This window comes from Corapipo altera, unplaced genomic scaffold (assembly GCF_003945725.1).
Source record: "Corapipo altera isolate COAL_440 unplaced genomic scaffold, ASM394572v1 98, whole genome shotgun sequence".
In the NCBI taxonomy this organism is placed as follows: domain Eukaryota; kingdom Metazoa; phylum Chordata; class Aves; order Passeriformes; family Pipridae; genus Corapipo; species Corapipo altera.
The window spans coordinates 3,671,861-3,691,932 of NW_020884914.1; the positions used below are offsets into that span (position 1 = coordinate 3,671,861).

A 20,072-nucleotide genomic window follows, 5' to 3' on the forward strand; every position below is an offset into this window, starting at 1 on the left:
ACTGTAGGTTTAGCATTTTAATATTTATTTATTTAAAATGTGTCAGCACTGACTGTATTTGTAGTATATATTTAGTTTTTAAAAAGCATTTATAAGATGTTAAAAAAGTTAATAGGGGTTGATTATAGAGATTTGGAAGATTTAAGATGGTCATTCAAACTTCTGCTTCTACCTTTAGCCAATGACACCCACTCATAAAAGGGTTCATAAACTGGGGGCAGGAAGGGGTTTTAAGTTAACTCTGTTGAGATGCTGACTTGTTTTGATGTTCATATTTCAAAGCAAGAAATTAACTTTACTTGTAAAATCAAAGGTGTAATTCTAGCTATTCATATTTAGAGTTTGCCCAGATCACTGTGTTGAACTGCAACTCTGCATTTGGATGATAAAAATATAGCAATTGAAAATTATTTGCTTTTTTAGCTTCTTAGAATTGTTCTGAAATTCAGTGTTCTGACCTTAGGAAAGAAATTTTCATAATCAACGTGGTCCAGCCTTCCAGTAGGATGTGTGGAGAGGTTGTGGGATCTCCATTGCTGGAGATGCTCAGAATTCAGCTGGGTCTGATCCTGAGCAACTCGACCCAGCTTTGAGTTTGGCACCTCTATGGGCAGGAGCAGAGTTCAGAACCTGCAGAGTTCTCTTCCAGACTGGATCACTATAAACTCTTAAAGCAGTCTTAATTCATTAGAAAAGTTTAAGGATTATTGAGTTTTGACAGTTAAAACCCATTGCTGGTTATAAAATTGGAGTTTTCTTCAATTTATAAAATTTATAAAAGCAGGATAAGTTGGAGGTGCTGCACCCCTCTGGCATCCAGGCTAAGGCACAAACATAGGGAGAGCCACTGAGTTCCAGTTCAGCACTTCACTCACAGAAAGGGATCATTCCCTTCTGTTTCACAAGCAAAAATTCGGGTGGCAGTTTTTCTGTGTTTTAACAGGTTATTTTCTCATATGCTACTTAATACTGGAGTCCTTTTAGTTTCATTTATTGTTACCTAATCTCCTTCCAGGGTTGTCTGTTTTCTTTTTATGTCTATGCTTCTTAAATGAACATCTCCCTGTAAATACCTTTTGTTTGCCCTTCCTTTTCCCTACATATGTAGGGAACATACGATGTACACTTTTAAAAAAGTAAATCTCATTTCAGTGCCTGTTGAACTCTCCTAATCCTTGTTTGTTCTGTTTGTGTAATTTCTTTGTTCTCAATCCTTCCTAGATCATTATAATCAGTGAATTGAACTGTTAAGCTGTTTATTTGCTGGACAGTGATGACGTTAAGTAGAAATGAATGAATGTGTCAGGAAATCTCAAAGCTTCCTCTAACATCTTTCCCCATGTGGACCATTTCTGTTGTCATTCACTTGTTGCCCTTTATGGTTTCATGTGGTTGCTTTTTCACAAAACAAGTTATTTTCAAAAGCCTGTAGTATTGACCAGTATATCTGTTCCTACCGTGACGATTGCGTGGATAAACCAGGCGTGATAACTTGTTTGAAGGTGTTAAATGCTTTAGTGCATTTACTGTTCTAGGGTGGAATAAGGGAACCATTTAGATAAAATAACCATGAATGGAATCTGTTGTTCACATCTTTCTAACCACTGTGCTCTAAAAAGAGTCATTCCAGACAATTAACGTTTTTACACTACAGCACAAGATTTTTTTCATGCTGTTTTGAAGTGATGATTAAATTGAGTTCTGTGAAGGAAGTCACTGAAGAGGAAAGAATGCATTAAACAATATGAGCAATAAACTTTTCCTTAGATACTAATTGAACTAAATGCTTTTTCAGGCTGTGTACATGATGCCCACAGAAGGAGATGATTCATCCAAAAGTGTTCCTTTAGCATTGCAAAGAGTGTTTTATGAGCTGCAACATAGTGACAAACCAGTTGGAACTAAAAAGTTAACAAAATCGTTTGGGTAAGTTTCAGAAATTGTGGCTATTTATTGGATTTTTACAGGCTTTATAAAGCTTTTCTTTAAAAAGACTCTACTTAAATTAGGTTATTTTTAGAGAGGCACTGAGAAGTCTTAATATAACAATGTTAATTGTTAACTTTTCGTAGTTTACTTGGATAGGTTTTTATTTATAGTCAGTACTAAAGACAACTGATCCAAAAGTCAGATTTTTTGGAAAGGGGAATGGTACACAAACACAGCTGTTAGTAGCAGGGTTATCATTTACCTATTACCTGAAAATTTTGTGATGCATTTGGCTTAGGTAGAATTCAGAGCAAAATAGTTATTGAAATATTGCAGTTGATGTATTCTTAATGTCTTTTAAAAAATTAATTCTGTTTAAATGTAGGGAATAGCAGTAATTTTCATTTCCATGTGAGTTCTGCGTTGAGGGCTGCTGTAACATGATTTAGAACCGTGTAATGCTGTGTTCTGTTTGGTGATTTAAAGCTTAACAGGAGTATCAGCTGCATGAAGTAAAGGTGTTGGAGCACACAGAGAGTAATTCTTTGCATTTCCTTTTTCTAGCACCCTCTTTTTCCCCAGAGAACATCCACAAAAGGGCTTACTTCTTATTTTCTTTTTTGCCCAGTATCCAGTTGACTGCCTGGTATTTTTTTCCAGTCTGTTCATATTTCTTGTGAGATGGTGTTAGAGGGTGTAATTGTAAATCTGGAGTATCTAGACATAGGATTATACAATACAGCTACATTGAGGGTGGGTTTTTTGTGTGTTTTACGAGTATGATGTTTTAGTTGAGCACAAGTTAGGACAGAAAGATTATGATTAGCATAACCTTTACAAGCCTTCTCTTTGCATGTCCTGTAAGCGTGGAGTAGGATTTAATTAAAATCTGTTCTAAAATACTGTATTGTGCATTCCTTTGTTTCACTGTATCAGTAGACTAGTCCTGTTGTAATATTGACAAGGACTTTTTTATTTAAAAACACGTGAGGAAGTTTATATCCACACAGCTACTGTTCATCCTGCATCTACTGCTAACCCTTGTAGTGGTGGTCTGTCCTAATAAAACCTGTGTCTTTGCAGCCTCTACTTTTCACCTTTTGGGGGAAGTTTAAAATGAAATCAGTAACCTCAGTGTTTTATGTTTATCTGGCCATACTCTCTTCCTGCTAAGCACACTGTATATTTAGGTTATCAGTGCTCCTGCTGTTCTGTTACATGGAAAGGACTTGGTGAAAGTGTAAATATTTCATCTTGAATTAAGATCCCAGCTGTGTCATCTTTAGGAGCATGAAGAGACACCTTTCCCGAGGGTGTTTCAGATGCTTAATTTTGTATCTGAGAACAAGGTTTTAAAAATGTGTTCATGCCTGCTTTCATTTTTGGGAAGGAATTTTTGAATGTGTTTCAAGATCTGGGTTTCCCCCTTCCCTCACCATGGAATCAGGGAGGGGTGTCTGACCTTGTGAGCCCTACCTAGGTGCTGTTTAGAGCATTACTTTTTAGTGGGTGTTGTGAGTTTCTAACTGATTTTGGCTTCTTTCAGTAGAAACTGATGGCATGTCTGAAGGAGCCCTTTTAATCCTAATTTTAGTATGTAACCTTTTTTTTGTTTTGTCCTTTAAACTGGTTAGTATTTCAAGCCTAGGGAGTCAGGCCATTATTTTCCCTTTTTAATTATCTAACAGGTCACTTCATTCAGCTTTTTAAAGTGTGGACCCCCACACAGTTGTTGGCACAATTTTGAGATGAGTGTGCTGCCGTGTGACAATGGGGGTGAGTCACAGAGAGGAGAGTGGGAGGGAAGATAAAGTCAGTGGTGCTCCTGATCACCCCTGTGCTGGTGACTTCAGGGCTGGGGTGGAACATCAGGGTGAAGCTGGATACTTCAGTCAACAGGGCTTATTTCATATAGTTGGGAAAGGGGACCGCTGCAAAAAGAGTTGTCAGAGACTTAGAAAGCGTTCTGGAGTTGAAGAGCTCACAGGAGAAAGTATTTCATGCTGGAACTAGAAACATTTCATGTTTCTTGTTTCATTGAAGGCAGTGGTGCTGAGACGCTTTGTTGCACTGTGCCCCTTGGCTCTGAGGCATTTAGAGACTGCTGCTCTCACCCTTGCTTTTACATGTGTGTTTGCACATGGGCAGTTCAGAAAGCTGAAGGCCTCCCTGGAGTTACTGTGTGCCCAGGATTAACTGTTTAGATGAGCACAAAGGAGCCAGTCTTTCCTGTAAATCCATTTGCTTCCTTTCATGTGCTGAAATAATCCCAGAACGCTACTTGACTGCACCTGAAGGGCCCTCAGAAGAGAGGCAGCTAGAAACACGCTCTGCAAGCTATTCTGACAGCATTGAATTTGCTCCCAGGTTTTTTCTTCAAGAGTTTTTTTTGGCATGAACTGAGGCCAGGTTGGAGACTGGGTGAATTCTGCTACCTCTCCAGCTGGCTCTGTCTGCCCTCCCTGTCCCAGTCCCACAGAGGAGAAGGCAGGTGGGCACAGAACGGCTGCCAGAGCGTCTCACAAGTTCACTGCCCCTTCCTCCTGCCGAGGAAATCCCACAGAACCAAAGATCCTGTGCTTCAGCCAGTACCAAGTCTCAGTCTTTGCATCGTGCTGTGTGTTACATTCTTGATCTGCAGAGAAATCACAGAAATGTCTTTTGAGCTGTATAGTTTTCTTCACAATTAGTAATGTTGTATTTATTTGCCTTACAAAGGTGGGAAACTTTAGACAGCTTCATGCAACATGATGTCCAGGAATTATGTCGAGTGGTATGTTGAGACTATTTCTTGCTGATCTGTGATGCATAATGTTGTGTCTTGATACTGTGCATGTATTATAAAATTTACTAACAATCTGAGTAATAGTGGCCTTGATTAATTTAAATTAGGTTTTGAAGGCAGAGGTTTTGCCTTGGTTTATTTCTCTTTAAGAATGGGATTGCTTATGGCTTCTTCAGGGTGAGGAATTTGTAAAGAATAGGGAAACTTGAAAGTAACTGAACATGTGCTAGTGGTGCTTTTATAGCCATGGAGAGAAATGCAGTTTTGAAGCCACAAATACATTGTTACATCTGTGGGGTTTTCCAGACTCAAAGGAATGTAGCTGGAGTAGTCCTCAGTGGAGTTTTTAGGGGGAAAAGGAGGATTTAAAAGACTAGAAAGGAGATACCAGTACAGACTAACATTTCATTTTTATATAAGTGATGTAGAGTCTATTCAGTGAAGTAGTCATCTGTATGTGATGAATAAAGAAAAAAACTGCAAGATCATCTTATGTAAAAACTAATTTTTCTTTCAGCTGCTCGATAATGTGGAAAATAAAATGAAAGGCACATGTGTAGAAGGCACTATTCCTAAATTGTTCAGAGGGAAGATGGTGGTATGTATTTAATACTTCTTAAAAAGATAATTACATTTACTCTGTTACTTGTATACATTGAAATTCTTTGGTGTTTTGGTTTTGTTTACAGTCTTACATCCAATGCAAGCACGTAGACTATCGATCTGAACGAATAGAAGATTATTATGACATCCAGCTAAGTATAAAGGGAAAGAAAAATAGTAAGTGATACACTATGATATGCACCAGTTAAATACTTCAACATGTTGGACTTCAGTGCCTTAAGATTTCAAATGGTTTTGTTGGTGCACAGCAATTTGAAAATCTTTGCTTTAAGACACCTAATTGAAAATATTTTCTGCAGAAAATGTTTTTGCCTGTGTTACCTTTTTTTTTAACCTTATCCCATTTCCCTTTCCCGCTCTTTCCTCCCTAATTCTCTCACTAGTATTTTTTCAAAAAAGTCCAGAAACTTCAGGAGTTTTCCTGATGTCATAAAACTGCATACTGTGCCATGGTGACAACAGTGGTGTTGTCACAGTGAGTAATAATTTATATATAAAGATGAACTCGAAGGAAATAAATTCTTGTTTGGACCTGACCATAGTAATAAGCAAATAATGAACTCATCAGAACAGCATAACAGTGGTCCCTTATCATCTCTTTACTGAGTGCTTGGAGTACAAGGCATGAAAAGGGATGTTTAAGAGTCCAGCAAACAGAGTCATCTTGCTTGCTGCTCAGCAGCTGCAAAGTGAGGAGTTTTGGCAGACAGTTGTAACTCTGATTTTAAAATCTATTAATACCTTTATGTATGCTCCTACAATTTGGTGCATTTCTGGACACTCTTAAGCAATATAAAACTTTTAAAAGTAAAGACAGAAATATTCAAACACAAACTCTCATGTCCTAATATGTTTTTTGATAATACATTGCAGGCTGGAGTAAACTTACTTTTTTCCTCCTCCTTCTGTGCAATTCCCCTATTTTTTTCATTTAGTTTTTGAGTCCTTCATTGACTACGTTGCAGTGGAACAGTTGGATGGTGATAACAAATATGATGCAGGAGAACATGGCTTACAGGTATTTTTTTATCTACTTTTAAATGTTATTTCTTTATGCCTGATAAAATAGCAAATGAAAATAACTAGCAAAACAATGTTGCAAAACCCATTCTAGATTTTATCAACTGATTTTGGTGATGTTTCTTCTTAGACAAGCTTTGCATAATTCTTCTTAGTTGTTGTTATGTTTCTGAAAATGGAGCACAGATTTTATAGCAATCTAATTAGCAGTGAGTTTTGTAGGTCCAAGTCGTTCAGTTACTGGAATGTTTCACTTTTCTACCAATCTCAAGACTGAAAAGTTCTTCCTCTCAGTAGCCTGTTGTTCCATGTGTCAAGTAAAAAAAGAATCATAGCTCCAGAAGTAACTTTAGAGACTTGATGTTTGTATCATCAGCAAGAACACCAAATGAACCCTGGAATTTTAAACATTTATGTGTATGTACATGTTTCTGAGCTTTTCAGTTGCACTTTGCTGCACCCACTGGAGGAAGCTGAAGTTTCTTTATAATTAATGTTGTTTTACTAAAGCTTATTTCTACAGCTTTGATACACCAGATTTTGTCAGTAATGTCTTATATATTCTTTTGCTGTTCTTGGGAAAGTACAGCACAGTAGCCAATACTTGTTGGCAGGATACAATGAACATGAAATTCTTAATTGATCAAAAATGAGGGTTTTCCTCCATATTCTCTTCTAAATTGTATTTATACATGTGACTTGCTCTTAATGCTGTGAGGTGTCCAAGTGTGCTTGTATGAATGGCCTAAATTTAAATTAACTGAGTTCTTGTGTTACTGTAGTAGCTCATTAGAAGGTTGGTGCAGCATTGGGGTAGTTTACTTGCACCCAAGTTTTGAACCATTCTTTGGTACTGGTGCCCATTGTGTCATCAAGCCTATGAAAATCCCTAAGAAGAGTGTCTGCAGCAAACAAGTATTTTGAGTTGCTGAAAATCTTCCAATTTCAACCCTCTATTTCCTTTAAAATGTCTAGGAGGCAGAGAAAGGTGTGAAGTTCCTGACATTGCCACCAGTATTACACCTACAGCTCATGAGGTTTATGTATGATCCTCAGACTGACCAAAACATCAAGATAAATGATAGGTAAGTTGGTTGGTTGGTTTAGTTTGTGGGTTTTTTGGGTCGGTTGGTAATTTTTTTAATTGTAGAATTTGGACCTGTGAGTGTATTTTACCAGAAATAATTTGCCAGAATCCTGTTTGTGTGTGGATAGGCCACAAGAGTAAGTAGGATGAAACAGGAGTTATCTGCTTTCCCTCCATCTGTTCCCATAGATGGAGAGAGAGCCATTTGCCCCCTCACTGTAAGTAGAGGGTGATAATTTCTAAAGGACATGCATTGCTGGTTGTAAACTAAATCTGTACTGCAGTGGTTTCAGCCTCACCAAGGTGAGACTGCAGCAGCTGTGAGGCATTTCAAAATAATATTCCAGTCCAGTGGTAGCTGTGCTAGGAAAGCTGTATTTGTCAGAAAGTAGCATATTTTAAAGCTTTTATCTTGACACAGTGAATCCAAACCAGCCTTATTTCAGTTAAAATGCTCTTACCCTTGTTACTGAGGGCATACTTTTCCAGAGGTGCTTGCAAAGATTATTTTTATTCCATATTAAAACAATATAAATTCTGCCACTGTATGCAGTATGTCCTGGAGAGAAATAGCATTGTAACAGTAATGTGTTCAATTTTTGCAGCTTGCTTTAGGAGTACATACAATGCTCCATAGTAGTGCTTAATAATGTGTGTCTGTCTTAACTGCAAATACAATTCCCTTAATTCTTTTCAAAACTAGGTTTGAATTTCCTGAACAGTTGCCACTAGATGAATTTTTGCAAAAAACAGATCCTAAAGATCCTGCGAATTACATCCTCCACGCAGTCCTGGTCCACAGTGGAGACAACCATGGTGGACATTATGTTGTTTACTTAAATCCAAAAGGTGATGGCAAAGTGAGTATTGAAAAGCACCTTAAACACAAGTGTGTGTGTTGCAAATGTGTACGTGGAGTTTTCATAATGGGCAAAGCTTCTGGAATTTTTGCACCCTAAAAGAAAAGTCTGCTGACACACTTCACTTCTAGCAAAAGACATCTGACTAAGGGAATCCCTTCGTCAATGTGTGTATGTGTTAAAGTTCTACTTCAAACTGATTTTATCCAGCAATTTTTTTTTTAGGCTGACTTTGCTGAAGCAAATATGAACATTTCAAGTGTTTCTGTGACTCAGAAGTTCAGCATTTTTGCATATTCCACTGTTACAGGTTTAGGTGACTTGATTGGATCAGACATTTATAGGTCAAGTGCCTCTTCCCTTGAGTTGACTGGTTTTGTGTGTACCTGACTATTCACAGTAAAAGTAGAAGTCAGATTTTACTAATTTGTTGCTATTTGTCATTTGTTCTTAATTGACTTTATTGTTTGAATTTAAAATTTGATGTAAATTTCTCTAAATATACAAATAATTACCAGATGTCTTGTACATCTCTGCTTTTTATTGTATTCTAACACAAATAAGGTCAATTTTCTGTTTCATACAGAAATACTTGATATTTGAATAACAGTCTGAAGAAAAGCTTCTGATATTCGGTGTAAAATGTTCAAATACTTCAGCAAAGGTTTGGTATTTTTGGAATTCCTTTTGCTGAGCACAAGTAGCAGGTAGCACAAATTACACTGAACTAGATCTTTTTTTAAAAGTCACGCTGCTTGAAGAGTAATTTCAGTTACTTCAAAGAGCTGGAAGCCGTGCCAGAAATAGGATTAATTTATCATTCAAGAACACGATTTAATGTGTAAAATTACATTTATGTAAAATTTTCTCTCTAGTGGTGTAAATTCGACGATGATGTCGTATCAAGATGCACGAAGGAGGAAGCGATTGAACACAACTACGGGGGTCACGACGACGACCTGTCAGTGCGGCACTGCACCAACGCCTACATGCTGGTCTACATCAGGGAGTCCAAACTCAGTAGGTGTCCTCTGTCTGTGCTCAAAGGTGCATTTAAAAACAGGGATTTAGGGCTACAATTTAGCTCTGAAAATTCCCATGGGATCAACCAGCCTTCCTCTCACATTTGGAGAGAGTGTTCTAATCTAGCGCAGTAAGGCAGGACTGGGCGTCTGCAAAGTGCTTCAGACGTTGGTTTTTTTACAGGTTGGAAAACTTACTGTCCTAACTTCAGTAATGGAACCTAAATCGAACTGATTATAAATATGTAGATATATGTATGCTAAAAAGTGGAGCGGTAGTAAATATTTTTTTAATTCCGAATGTTTAATTCAGAAGTTCTGTGATACATTTTTCATGGAAGTAGTGCGTTTTGGCTTGGGATAGAAAAAGCTGCTTTTGCCAAAGTATGATGATTTCAAGCCATATTTTTAATTATACGATGAAGAAAGCTGGTTTTGACTTCAAGTCAGAGGAAAGTCAAACGTGTATGAAAAGAGGCACTGCTTGATGTAAATCTTGAAATGACATAATAAAATCTGCTTTGTAGGTGAAGTTTTGCAGCCTGTCACCGACCATGATATTCCTCAACAACTTGTAGAAAGGCTACAAGAGGAGAAAAGGATAGAAGCTCAGAAGAGGAAGGAGAGGCAGGAAGCTCACCTCTATATGCAAGTGCAGGTCAGCTTTTGAAACGGATTAAGTTGCAACTGCCTTACCATGAAAATTCAGAATGTTGAGCCACCTGAGACAAACCTTGATTTTTCTTTCCTTTTAACTTTTTTTTTTTTTAATTTGTGCTCTGAAGTAGTGTTTGAAGTGAAATTATTATTTTAGTGCTTGTAAGTATATTTACATATGCAAAGAATCCTAATGAATCACACAGTACTGTCTGTTATAGACATTTCTGTTTTCGGTAGGATATATGTGCTCTTCAGTAAAAATAGGAAGTTCAGGTGAAAGGAAAAGGACCAGGTTATTTCAAATGGCTGCCCTGCCACTGCACTTTTATCTCCTTCAGGAATTATTTTCTAAAATTAGAATGTATCTAGCCATAGGCTGCAAGCCTGGACTTCTGCCAAACTGAGCTCATCAAGTCGAAGCAGAAGGAGAGAGTGCTTATATTTGCAATTATCTTTTTGGAAAAGCCAGATGGACTAGATCGTTATGAATTGCCTTAAGGAACCCCGTTTATGGCTCTTTCCAGAGCCCATCTGGCACAGGAAAATAGAACCCATTTGCCATTTGCCTCCATGTTTCTTTGCATCTTCTTTCTGGTGTTCATAAGTAGAGGCACTGGTGAAGTTTGGCTCGTTCTGCACTGCGTTTGCACTGGAGCTGTTTCCTGTGGGGAGACTGGCAGCGTTTGTGTTTCTGTTAACAAAGAGTGCAGGAGGGCCCTGGGAAATACAGGAGAAGGTTTAGGCAGCCTCCTTGCCTTACACTATAAAATAATTATGTAGCTTTTTTTTTTTTTCCCCTCTAAGTGCCAGGATTGTTAGGGCACATGTTTCCAAGACTGGGATCTAAGCACAACTGGTTTTTAATTGTCCGGGATTTGTAAGAATTAGTATATTTTAATTACTCACACTGATGTGACTATCAATCACAATTTTTTAATTTAATTATAATCTGTGTGCTTGCAAATTGTCTTCATGCAAACACAGATAGTGTTAGCACTGGGCCACCACCCAGGCAGCCAGTGAGGTTGCATAGTAAAGCATCAGGAGAAGATATTACATGGTGCAGCTGAGCTAATATGAGTAGTAACCTTTAAATGTCATTTTTCAGATAGTGGCAGAGGATCAGTTCTGTGGTCACCAAGGCAATGATATGTATGATGAAGAAAAAGTGAAATACACTGTTTTCAAAGTATTAAAAAACTCCACACTCACAGAATTTGTTCAAAACCTCTCTCAAACGATGGTAAGTTTTCTGTAGCTGAATTACCTGTATGTATTTATTTTATGACATTATGGCTGCTTCATAGCCCTTACCTTCTCCAGCAGTCATAATTTAGACCTTTTAACACAGATCATCTGTTTGGGTTTAATAGAAGTATCTTAGCCTTTTTTCCTTGCTTTGTTTTAGTTTCCTGACATGTTTTTTATTTATTTTAGGGATTTCCCCAGGATCAAATCAGATTATGGCCAATGCAAGCAAGAAGTAATGGAACAAAAAGACCTGCAATGTTGGATAATGAAGCAGATGGCAATAAAACGGTAAATAGTCACTGACAGAGGACATTTTTTGTCTGTCCATCATTCATGATTTTTAGTTCTCGTTAAAAATATCTAAGTTTGGGACAACAGTTTTTTCAGGGTATTAACTTAAAATTAATTTCACTGTATCTGGTAAAGTTTGATACTTAATCAGATTTGAGATTTAGTGGATTAATTTGGATAGGAAGCAGGAATGTGGTGCATGATTTTTCTTCCATGAAAAAAAAGTATGATGATGATGATGATGATTTTCAATGTTAGGTTTAAAACAAATGTCCTCCGTTATTTGAGCAACAAGTCTGGATTTAATGAAATGTGTTGCTTAAAATATGAAACACTGTGTCTAAATAACACAGAAAACAGTGATTGGTTTCTGTCCTGTCACTGTTGTGTTACTTCTAACATGAAATAATGTTCTTGCCATAATATAGCTGTAGGTACATTTTTAAATGAAAAAGAGGTTTTATTTTAAATAAAACCAATCATTAGTACTTTGTTTAACTTTTTGTCATTTTATATCTGTATTTGTTTTTCTTAATAAACTTCATAAACTACCTTTAACACAACTTTAAAAACCCCAAAACTCTCCCACTCATACAATGTCATAAACTTCTTGTGTCTGATTAAAATGCAGATATCAGTTTGTATTATGTTCTCCAGAGACCTTTTTTTTTTTCTTCTTTCACATCTTTCTACACAGATGATTGAACTCAGTGACAATGAGAATCCTTGGACAATATTTTTGGAAACAGTAGATCCAGAGATGGCTGCTACTGGAGCAACATTACCCAAGTTTGATAAAGATCGTAAGCAGATGGGCTAAACCTTCCCTAAATACAAAATATTTCTATTTTGGGTATATCTCCAAAAACATTGTACACTCCTTTCTTCAAGGGTGTTGTTGATGTAACCATCAAACTACTACAGTGCTGAAATTAGTTTTTTCTCATGCAGTTTTTCCTTCATTTCTCTTGAAGTGTAAGACATACTTTGCATGTTTTTACACTCTCACTATACACTATATATATATATATATATATTTTAGGGGCATCAAACAATTACATCAAAGACACATACTTATTAGTGTGTAAAGAAAAATATCTAGGTGATCTCCTTCCCCCCTCCCTGCCCCAACCCTTTACTTAAAATTGAGTCTTGTTTCTTCCTTTGTAGATGATGTGATGTTGTTTCTGAAGATGTATGATCCGAAGACTCGGAGTTTGAATTATTGTGGACATATCTACACCCCTATATCCTGTAAAATACGTGAGTTCTGAAATTCAATTTCTTTGATATAACTGAAGGCTTTTAAAGACAGTAGGTTGCAGGTATTTTTTCTTTTAATAATGTTTCTGTCACAGAAACAGATTGTTATTTAACCCAGAAGCAGACAGTTTTCTTCCCCATGCTGTGTCAGTGACACTTTCTGCAGGACTGAGCATGTCACTGTTGGTGGTCAGTAATTGTTGGTTACAGGTTTGCTGTACTCACCAGATGTTGCTGAACATAAACAGCTCTTTCAGACTTGTTGTAAAGCTTTGTGATTTGATATTGCTCTCCAGTTTGGGATTTTCCCCTTCTGTTTCAAGGATCTGGGGAAATATACTCCTGCAATAGCTTTTAAAATAATTCCTCTACATTCTTTCACTATGGCAGCTTGAGCAGCTGCTTGGACTGGATTGGGTGTCAGCCTTGATTTCATATGGGTCCACTTAAGGAATTCAGCAACTGTCAACTGAGTAAAAATACTTCAGTTTTTCATTTTATTGGCTTGTACATATTTTCTAATTTTCTATTTTAAGATATTAAATTTTTCTCGGGGAAGGAGTGGTGTTATTTCATCTCTTGAATTTCCAACGGTCTTTCACATATCCTGTTGTTGTCCAAATGAAGTGGAAGGAAACCTCAAAATATCTCAACAAGGGAAGCTTCAACCTGGAAGGCTCTTTCTTAGACATTGTAAAACTATCTCTCCAGGGTAGCAAAATAGGTTCTCTCCTTTCTGTGGTTGGTCTCACCAGCAGTTACTGCAACGTGTTTCACATTCCTTCTTTTTTTTCCCAATAGGTGACTTGCTTCCAGTTATGTGTGAGAGAGCAGGATTTCCACAAGAAACTAACCTTATCCTCTATGAGGTTTGCATTGACAGACTTTCTCTAACTTCTTTGTCTTTTACATGCTATGACTAAAGAAAAAGAAGCTTTATTCATTAAAAAAGTTGCTTATGATGATTTATAAACCATCAGCACTGTGACCTGTAGCTTTGAAGTCTATAGTGCTCCAAGAGAGTAGCAGATAGTTAACTTCAAAACAGATTTAATATTAAACAGCTGGAAGTGTGAGGCTTTAAAAACCAAAAAAAATCTCTCCTTGCAGATCTACATGAATAGCTTGGTTGTGCTAAATCTCTGTTGCCATGTAAGAGCAGCTAATGTTGCTGATGTTATTGACCATTGTATTTTCAGTGCCCCCCTTAGGCAGTGCAGCTGAGAAAAAATGCTGCATCTTCTCCTTCCTTCCTAAGTCAGAAGTCTGCAAACAAAATCCTTACTCCACTAGCGTGTTTCTGCCCAAATACACAAATAGTAAATCTTCAGAACTGCTGCGTTTATTTAGTGCTGAAGATGCAGATCTTGCCAAGGCAAAGTCCTGGCTAGAGTGAGAACAAGGAACTGGGTTTTTTTTTGGAAGTTTGTTAGCAGTCCTGCTGCTCTCTCTGGTGGTTCCAGGGCAGCACACACTCTGCCATCCTAAAGAGCAAACTGTCAGGTGCTCCTGCTCTGGGCAGGGCAGGGTTACAGTTTGATTCCAGTTTGCTTTTATCCCACCCTACGAGTATAATTATGTAATATGCATATAGATATTTTATAATACATGCATTTTCATTATGGCTTTGTTGGGGTTCTCTTTTTTTTTTTTTGGTACTTATTTTAAAGACAAGTGAATTGGTGCACATAAATCCTGCACTATTAAAGTAAGTGAGCATAATCACTGCTCTCCAAGCTTCCTGGAAGCTGAATCAGTAGAAAATTAATTTTGGAAAAATTAATTAAAAAACATTATCAGCGTAATGATAAAATAGTTTTGAAAATTAGGACAATTTGAGTGAGATTCCAAAGGTAAAAATGAGCAACCAGTTTTATCAATAGCAACTAGATCTATCTGTACTCTAGCTAAGATTACATTTAATTTGTGTGTGTGTATATATATATATATATATATACACACACACACATATACACACACATTTTTTTCAGTTAAAAGGAGATACAAGTTATCTTACATGAAGATTTCTGCACTATTGTGACCTTTATTTTTGTCTTTTGTTTGTTCTGTGATCAATAATTGTTATTCTTTATTGCAGGAAGTTAAACCCAATTTAACAGAAAGGATTCAAGACTATGATGTATCTCTTGATAAAGCTCTGGATGAACTCATGGATGGTGACATCATAGTGTTTCAGAAGTATGTATTTTAAGGGGGCAGCTTATCATTGCAATTAAATCACCTGATTCATTTTGAAAGCAGAATTTCCTTTAACTAAGCATTTTTAACAAGAGCAAAGTATTATGTTCCAACAGTAGATGTGTTCTCAGCAGTTCTCATTTGTTTATTCAAAAGGGAAGTGAAAAAATATTGGTAGTTCTTTAATTATCACGTGCCATATTATTAAGGAAAAGAAGGTTTCATCCTAGTTTAGGAAACTAACAACCTGAAATAAGTCCTAATATTACAGATAATGGTTCAGAAATGCATTTGATTTGTGCAGCTTTTTAGTGCAGCCACTGCAACTCGGATACCAAAGAGCCTTCCAGCATTTCAGACCTCGGGCTCAATACCATGCCCACTGTACAAGGCTCTTGGCTTGGAGCTCCTTTCAGCCTAGAACTGAACTAAACTGCTTTCCCTTTCTCCCTTTTTACTGACACTCACAGTTAGTTCCTTACTGGTGTCCTGGTCTGTGGTGATGAGATGCTCCCAGTTTGCCTGAGCGTATCCAACTTGTAGGTGTACTGGTGTTTCAGCTGGAGTTTTCACCAAGGCAAAAGGGGAACTCCTGCATCTTGTACCCATTAAAGGGATCTTTCATAATCTTGTCAGGGCTATAAATCAGCATTTCTATGCTCTCACTGCTGATGGTCACACCCAACTGTGTTGCTGTGTTTCTCTCCATGGGCTGACAGTGGGTGGAAGCCAGCTAGTCTATCTTCAGCACTCTTATCCCAGATTATGTGAGATGAATGTATTTCTCATGTCATGCCATGGAACTCGCATTCCCAGTTGACCCAGTTGGTGTTATGCACCCTTGGCTGGCTGCTGACTCCTGGGTAAGTGCACAGCTTGTACCCTGGTGCTATTTCTCTGCTGAGAAGTTGGGGTACCAGTCAGGAGTGACCCAAACCAGCCTCTGTGCCCACTGCTCTGCTTCTGTGGGCCAAGGAATGCTGTCGTAGATCTGGCCTCTGTGCAAAGCAATTGATACAGGGATATGTGGAAAGCTGTGCAGCATCAATACAGACACACAGTGATGTGCCAGGGTGGGAGGGAGGGATGGCTCCTGCTGGAATGGTGCTGTGGAACCACAGGATCCAGGGTATGGCCAGGCTGCCAAGAGTGAGCGCAGCAGGTGAGGGCGATGGGCCTTGCACTGCACAGGGCTCTGGGTCACTGCTGACTGCATTAGTCCTACTGTGTACAAGTGGTGGCTCTCTAAAAAGGTTTCTAAACTTTAGTTCTGTACCTCTCAGCTGTTGCTGACTTACTGTAGAACATGTTTTTAAAAGCCCAAACTGTTTGTGTGTAACAATGTGATATGTAATGGTGTTATCATCTGTTTGCTCTTGTAGGGATGACCCAGAAAATGATAACAGTGAACTGCCAACAGCTAAGGAATACTTCAGAGATCTCTACCATCGTGTGGATGTCATTTTCTGTGATAAAACCATCCCCAACGACCCAGGCTTTGTTGTTACTTTATCCAATAGGATGAATTACTTTCAGGCACGTGCCCCGTTTCTCTGCTTTCGTTTCCTTGTTCTTTTGCAATCCTTCACAAGTGCATTATAAAGGTATTATATTACCTTTATATTCTATACATATATATATATATATATATATATATATATATACACACCTATATATATATACACCTATATATTCTAAAGGTATTATATTACCTTTAGAAAAGGGTAGATCTGTTCTTGTGCACCATTTGCATTGTGGTAATGAAAAATTTGAGGAAGCCATTAAGGCTTGTGAGAGGAAAATGCTCTGAACTCCCTGGTTTTGTTAATAATGAGTTATTTGATAATAGGATTCTTTCTTGGTAGGGCATTCTGCTCTGTCAGAGAAATGATATTCTAATGAATTTATGCATTTGCTTTCGAAGTGACATGTAAAATTTAGCTATTAGAAGGAAAATACTTTGGGAATCTACTGATACCTGTGTTGTGCTTGTAGTATCACCAACAATATTCATTTTATAGACCAAACTGTATTGCTTTCTTCACACAATGCAGTTTAATGCTCAGTGACACTGACAGATCAAACCTGTTGTGTTCATAAAGAGTGACATGGGGTGTTGAGATGAGGAAAACTGAACATTGAAACTTTAAAAAAAAAATGAAATAAAGTTGGTTTGATCTATTAAGAGCCTGAGTAGATTTGGCTCCCTACAGTTCTCCTTCAGCTGCATTTGTCAGTGTCAGAATTATCACTTAAAACCAGACAGTTTATTTGCTGTCACCAGAGGCAGAAACTTTGAGCACCTGCATATACAGGGAAAGTCAGAGATGACTTTTGCTATCCTGCTCTCATTGTCTGCTTTTTGGCCAGTTGTCCTCTCTTATTTTCTTTCCACTTGAAGTGTAAGGTCTTTATAGTTTGGTAAGGCAAAAATGGACAGAGAATGCCCATGCCTCTGTGAGGCAGTGCTAGGAAATATGGGAATTATGTGGTGTTATTACTTTAATTCACTGCAAGCAAGCTAACTTCCTTGGAGTGAATTAAAGGAGTGGGAATCTTCGAAGAGCAAGTCTTACTTATTCCCCTAATAATACTATAATTAAAAAATGAAAACCAAAACAAACCAACAGCAAAAAGCAACCAAACAACAAATTCAACCAAACAAGCAAAAGAGGAATAGAGGTATTGTTGTGGATTTTGTGGCATTTGGGTGACAGTGATTTATTGTAATAAAACAGTTTCCTCATTTTTTTTGTGGTATATCTTATTCTGTGTCAACCGTTCAGAAGCTGACAGTACTAGTTTATTTAGCCTTGGAGGGGTAGACAGTGGGTTTCTCTCAGAATGTCAGTAGCATAATGTTCTTGTCTTGGATTGAATTGAGTGTATGATTGTAGGGCAATGTCATAACTGTCTGAAATAATTCAGAACTTACCCCAAATTTATTTTCAGGTTGCAAAGACAGTCGCGCAAAGACTTAACACGGATCCAATGCTATTACAGTTTTTCAAGTCCCAAGGGTAAGATGAATTCCTTAGTGTTCTGGGTCTAAACTATTCCTTAAAAGATTTAGCCCCAAATACAGGTAGGTAGCAGTTACTTTGTAGCCTTTTCCAGATTGTTAACTAATTCTTTGCCGATAAAATGTCACCGTTCTGGAATGCACAGCAGGTTGCAGAGGCAGTTTGAATATTGCAGTGTCTGGCTCTAGAGCCTCAAAGAGTTGCATGTTTTAGAAGAGTTCCAGTAAGTATCATTGAAAAAAATCATTAATTCAAAGCCTTATGCTATGAGATAAATTACTGAGCTAATACAAGTGCTGTTTCAGTGAATGCAGACTTCTAGAATAGAACAGAGCAGAGCAGAAACAAATACACCTAAAAGTAATTTTGCTGATCTTAGGAGTTGAAGTGCAGGAGGTACTTCACTGATTTCCCCCCTCTTCCCTCAAAGTCTGTAAATGAGGTTTCATGAAGATGACAACAATTTAGCAAGTTCACAGGTGCTCAGAAGGATATTTCTGGTTCAAATGGTGTTCTTAGGCACTAGATTTGAGTCTGTGTAAAACTAGCACAAAACAGTGTATTGGTAGCTGTCTGTATGTGCTGCAGCAATAATGCACCCACAAAGCTTGCATATTTTTGTATTCATGTAAGTGTAGATTGCTCTTTAGTTACCTGAGGGTATCTCCCTTCCTCATCAAGGAGACTTGGAATTTGAGTAGCTCTTTATAGTTTACAGTGCTGTGGTCACTGTGGAATTTGCTGTGTCATGTGGCTCTGCAAATTAACCTGCCACAATCTAAAGCATGTGCTGCCATACCAGTAATTCCAGAGGAATGCAGGTCTGCCACCCTGCAGCACTGAGGGTGAGCTTGTAAACATCCAAGAGAGTTGACACACACAGTGAATGGTTCTTCTGTTCCCACAGCTCAGCTGTGTTTAAAAATCACTAAAGCTCTGTATGTTGTGCTGCTTAGGCTGTGGTAGCAATTATGTGAAACTGGAAACCAGCAATAAAAGTGTTCTTGGTGCTTCCATTTACTGAGCAGTGATGGATTTTGGAGAGATGGACTGGGAAAACATACTCATGTTCTTCCTCTTTCCTTCTGTAGTTATAGGGATGGCCCTGGTAATCCTCTTAGACATAATTATGAAGGTACTTTAAGAGATCTTCTGCAGTTCTTCAAGCCTAGGCAACCGAAAAAACTCTACTATCAACAGGTAAGAGTCTTTGATTTTTAATGGTGTGAGTTAAAAAAAAAATCCTTCTGCCCTATTCAAAGTATGCCTAAAGTGTTTTTCTTTTCTTTCTTTAGCTCAAAATGAAAATAACTGATTTTGAAAACAGAAGAAGTTTTAAATGCATATGGCTAAATAGCCAGTTTAGGGAAGAGGTGAGTGAGGCATTTGCTGTTGTTTCTGTGTCAAAAGTGGTATGGCTGTGGTTATGGGTCACACACTGTCCCTGAATAACACAAAATTAGAACAAAGTCATACCTTACATGAAAAAACCCTAACCAAACAACAAGAAAAAAACCCACAAAGAAAAAAAAATTGTCTGTTAACAAAAATTTTTGAAGAAAACATAGGTGTTATTTTAGTAATTGTTTTCTTTTACAGATGAATTTTAGATGAAATGAAGAATCTAATGTGTTTTGTGTTTTAATGTGGTTTTTTTATATTTTCAGATTTTTTAATGATTTCTGTGTTTCAAATTCCCCAGGAAATAACAGTATATCCAGATAAGCATGGGTGTGTGCGGGACCTGTTAGAAGAATGTAAAAAAGTTGTAGAACTCTCTGAAAAAGGTTCAGGGAAATTAAGGTAAAGCTGGAGGATTTTGATTTCTTTTTATGTGATCATGTGGATTTTATGCAGAAAAGTATCCATAGAATTTAAAATATTGTAGAAACCATTATTAACAAATTAAGTCTGATACTATGTTAAAAATAAAAAGCTTCCAGATTCCCACTGTTAAAAAGCGTTCTTATTAACTATGAATATAAATTGTATACAATTATTTATTTTGTGTTTCGTAAAGTTATGTCCTTGAGATGCATAAGTTTCATCAATTGCATT

General features: G+C 37.4%; 1 protein-coding gene across 1 annotated transcript in view; it reads left to right on the plus strand.

Annotated features, from left to right (window-relative positions):
* USP7 (ubiquitin specific peptidase 7) overlaps nt 1-20,072 on the plus strand; it is a 69,918-nt gene that overhangs the window by 42,255 nt on the left and 7,591 nt on the right. The window contains exons 7-26 of the mRNA XM_027654901.1: nt 1,796-1,926; nt 4,648-4,702; nt 5,232-5,312; nt 5,404-5,494; nt 6,274-6,356; nt 7,334-7,443; nt 8,149-8,305; nt 9,181-9,325; nt 9,855-9,985; nt 11,096-11,230; nt 11,425-11,526; nt 12,227-12,332; nt 12,700-12,792; nt 13,594-13,661; nt 14,891-14,991; nt 16,374-16,527; nt 17,944-18,011; nt 19,106-19,214; nt 19,310-19,387; nt 19,717-19,817. Coding sequence (XP_027510702.1) covers nt 1,796-1,926; nt 4,648-4,702; nt 5,232-5,312; nt 5,404-5,494; nt 6,274-6,356; nt 7,334-7,443; nt 8,149-8,305; nt 9,181-9,325; nt 9,855-9,985; nt 11,096-11,230; nt 11,425-11,526; nt 12,227-12,332; nt 12,700-12,792; nt 13,594-13,661; nt 14,891-14,991; nt 16,374-16,527; nt 17,944-18,011; nt 19,106-19,214; nt 19,310-19,387; nt 19,717-19,817 — 2,099 coding nt within the window. The remainder of the gene's footprint in view (nt 1-1,795; nt 1,927-4,647; nt 4,703-5,231; nt 5,313-5,403; nt 5,495-6,273; nt 6,357-7,333; nt 7,444-8,148; nt 8,306-9,180; nt 9,326-9,854; nt 9,986-11,095; nt 11,231-11,424; nt 11,527-12,226; nt 12,333-12,699; nt 12,793-13,593; nt 13,662-14,890; nt 14,992-16,373; nt 16,528-17,943; nt 18,012-19,105; nt 19,215-19,309; nt 19,388-19,716; nt 19,818-20,072) is intronic.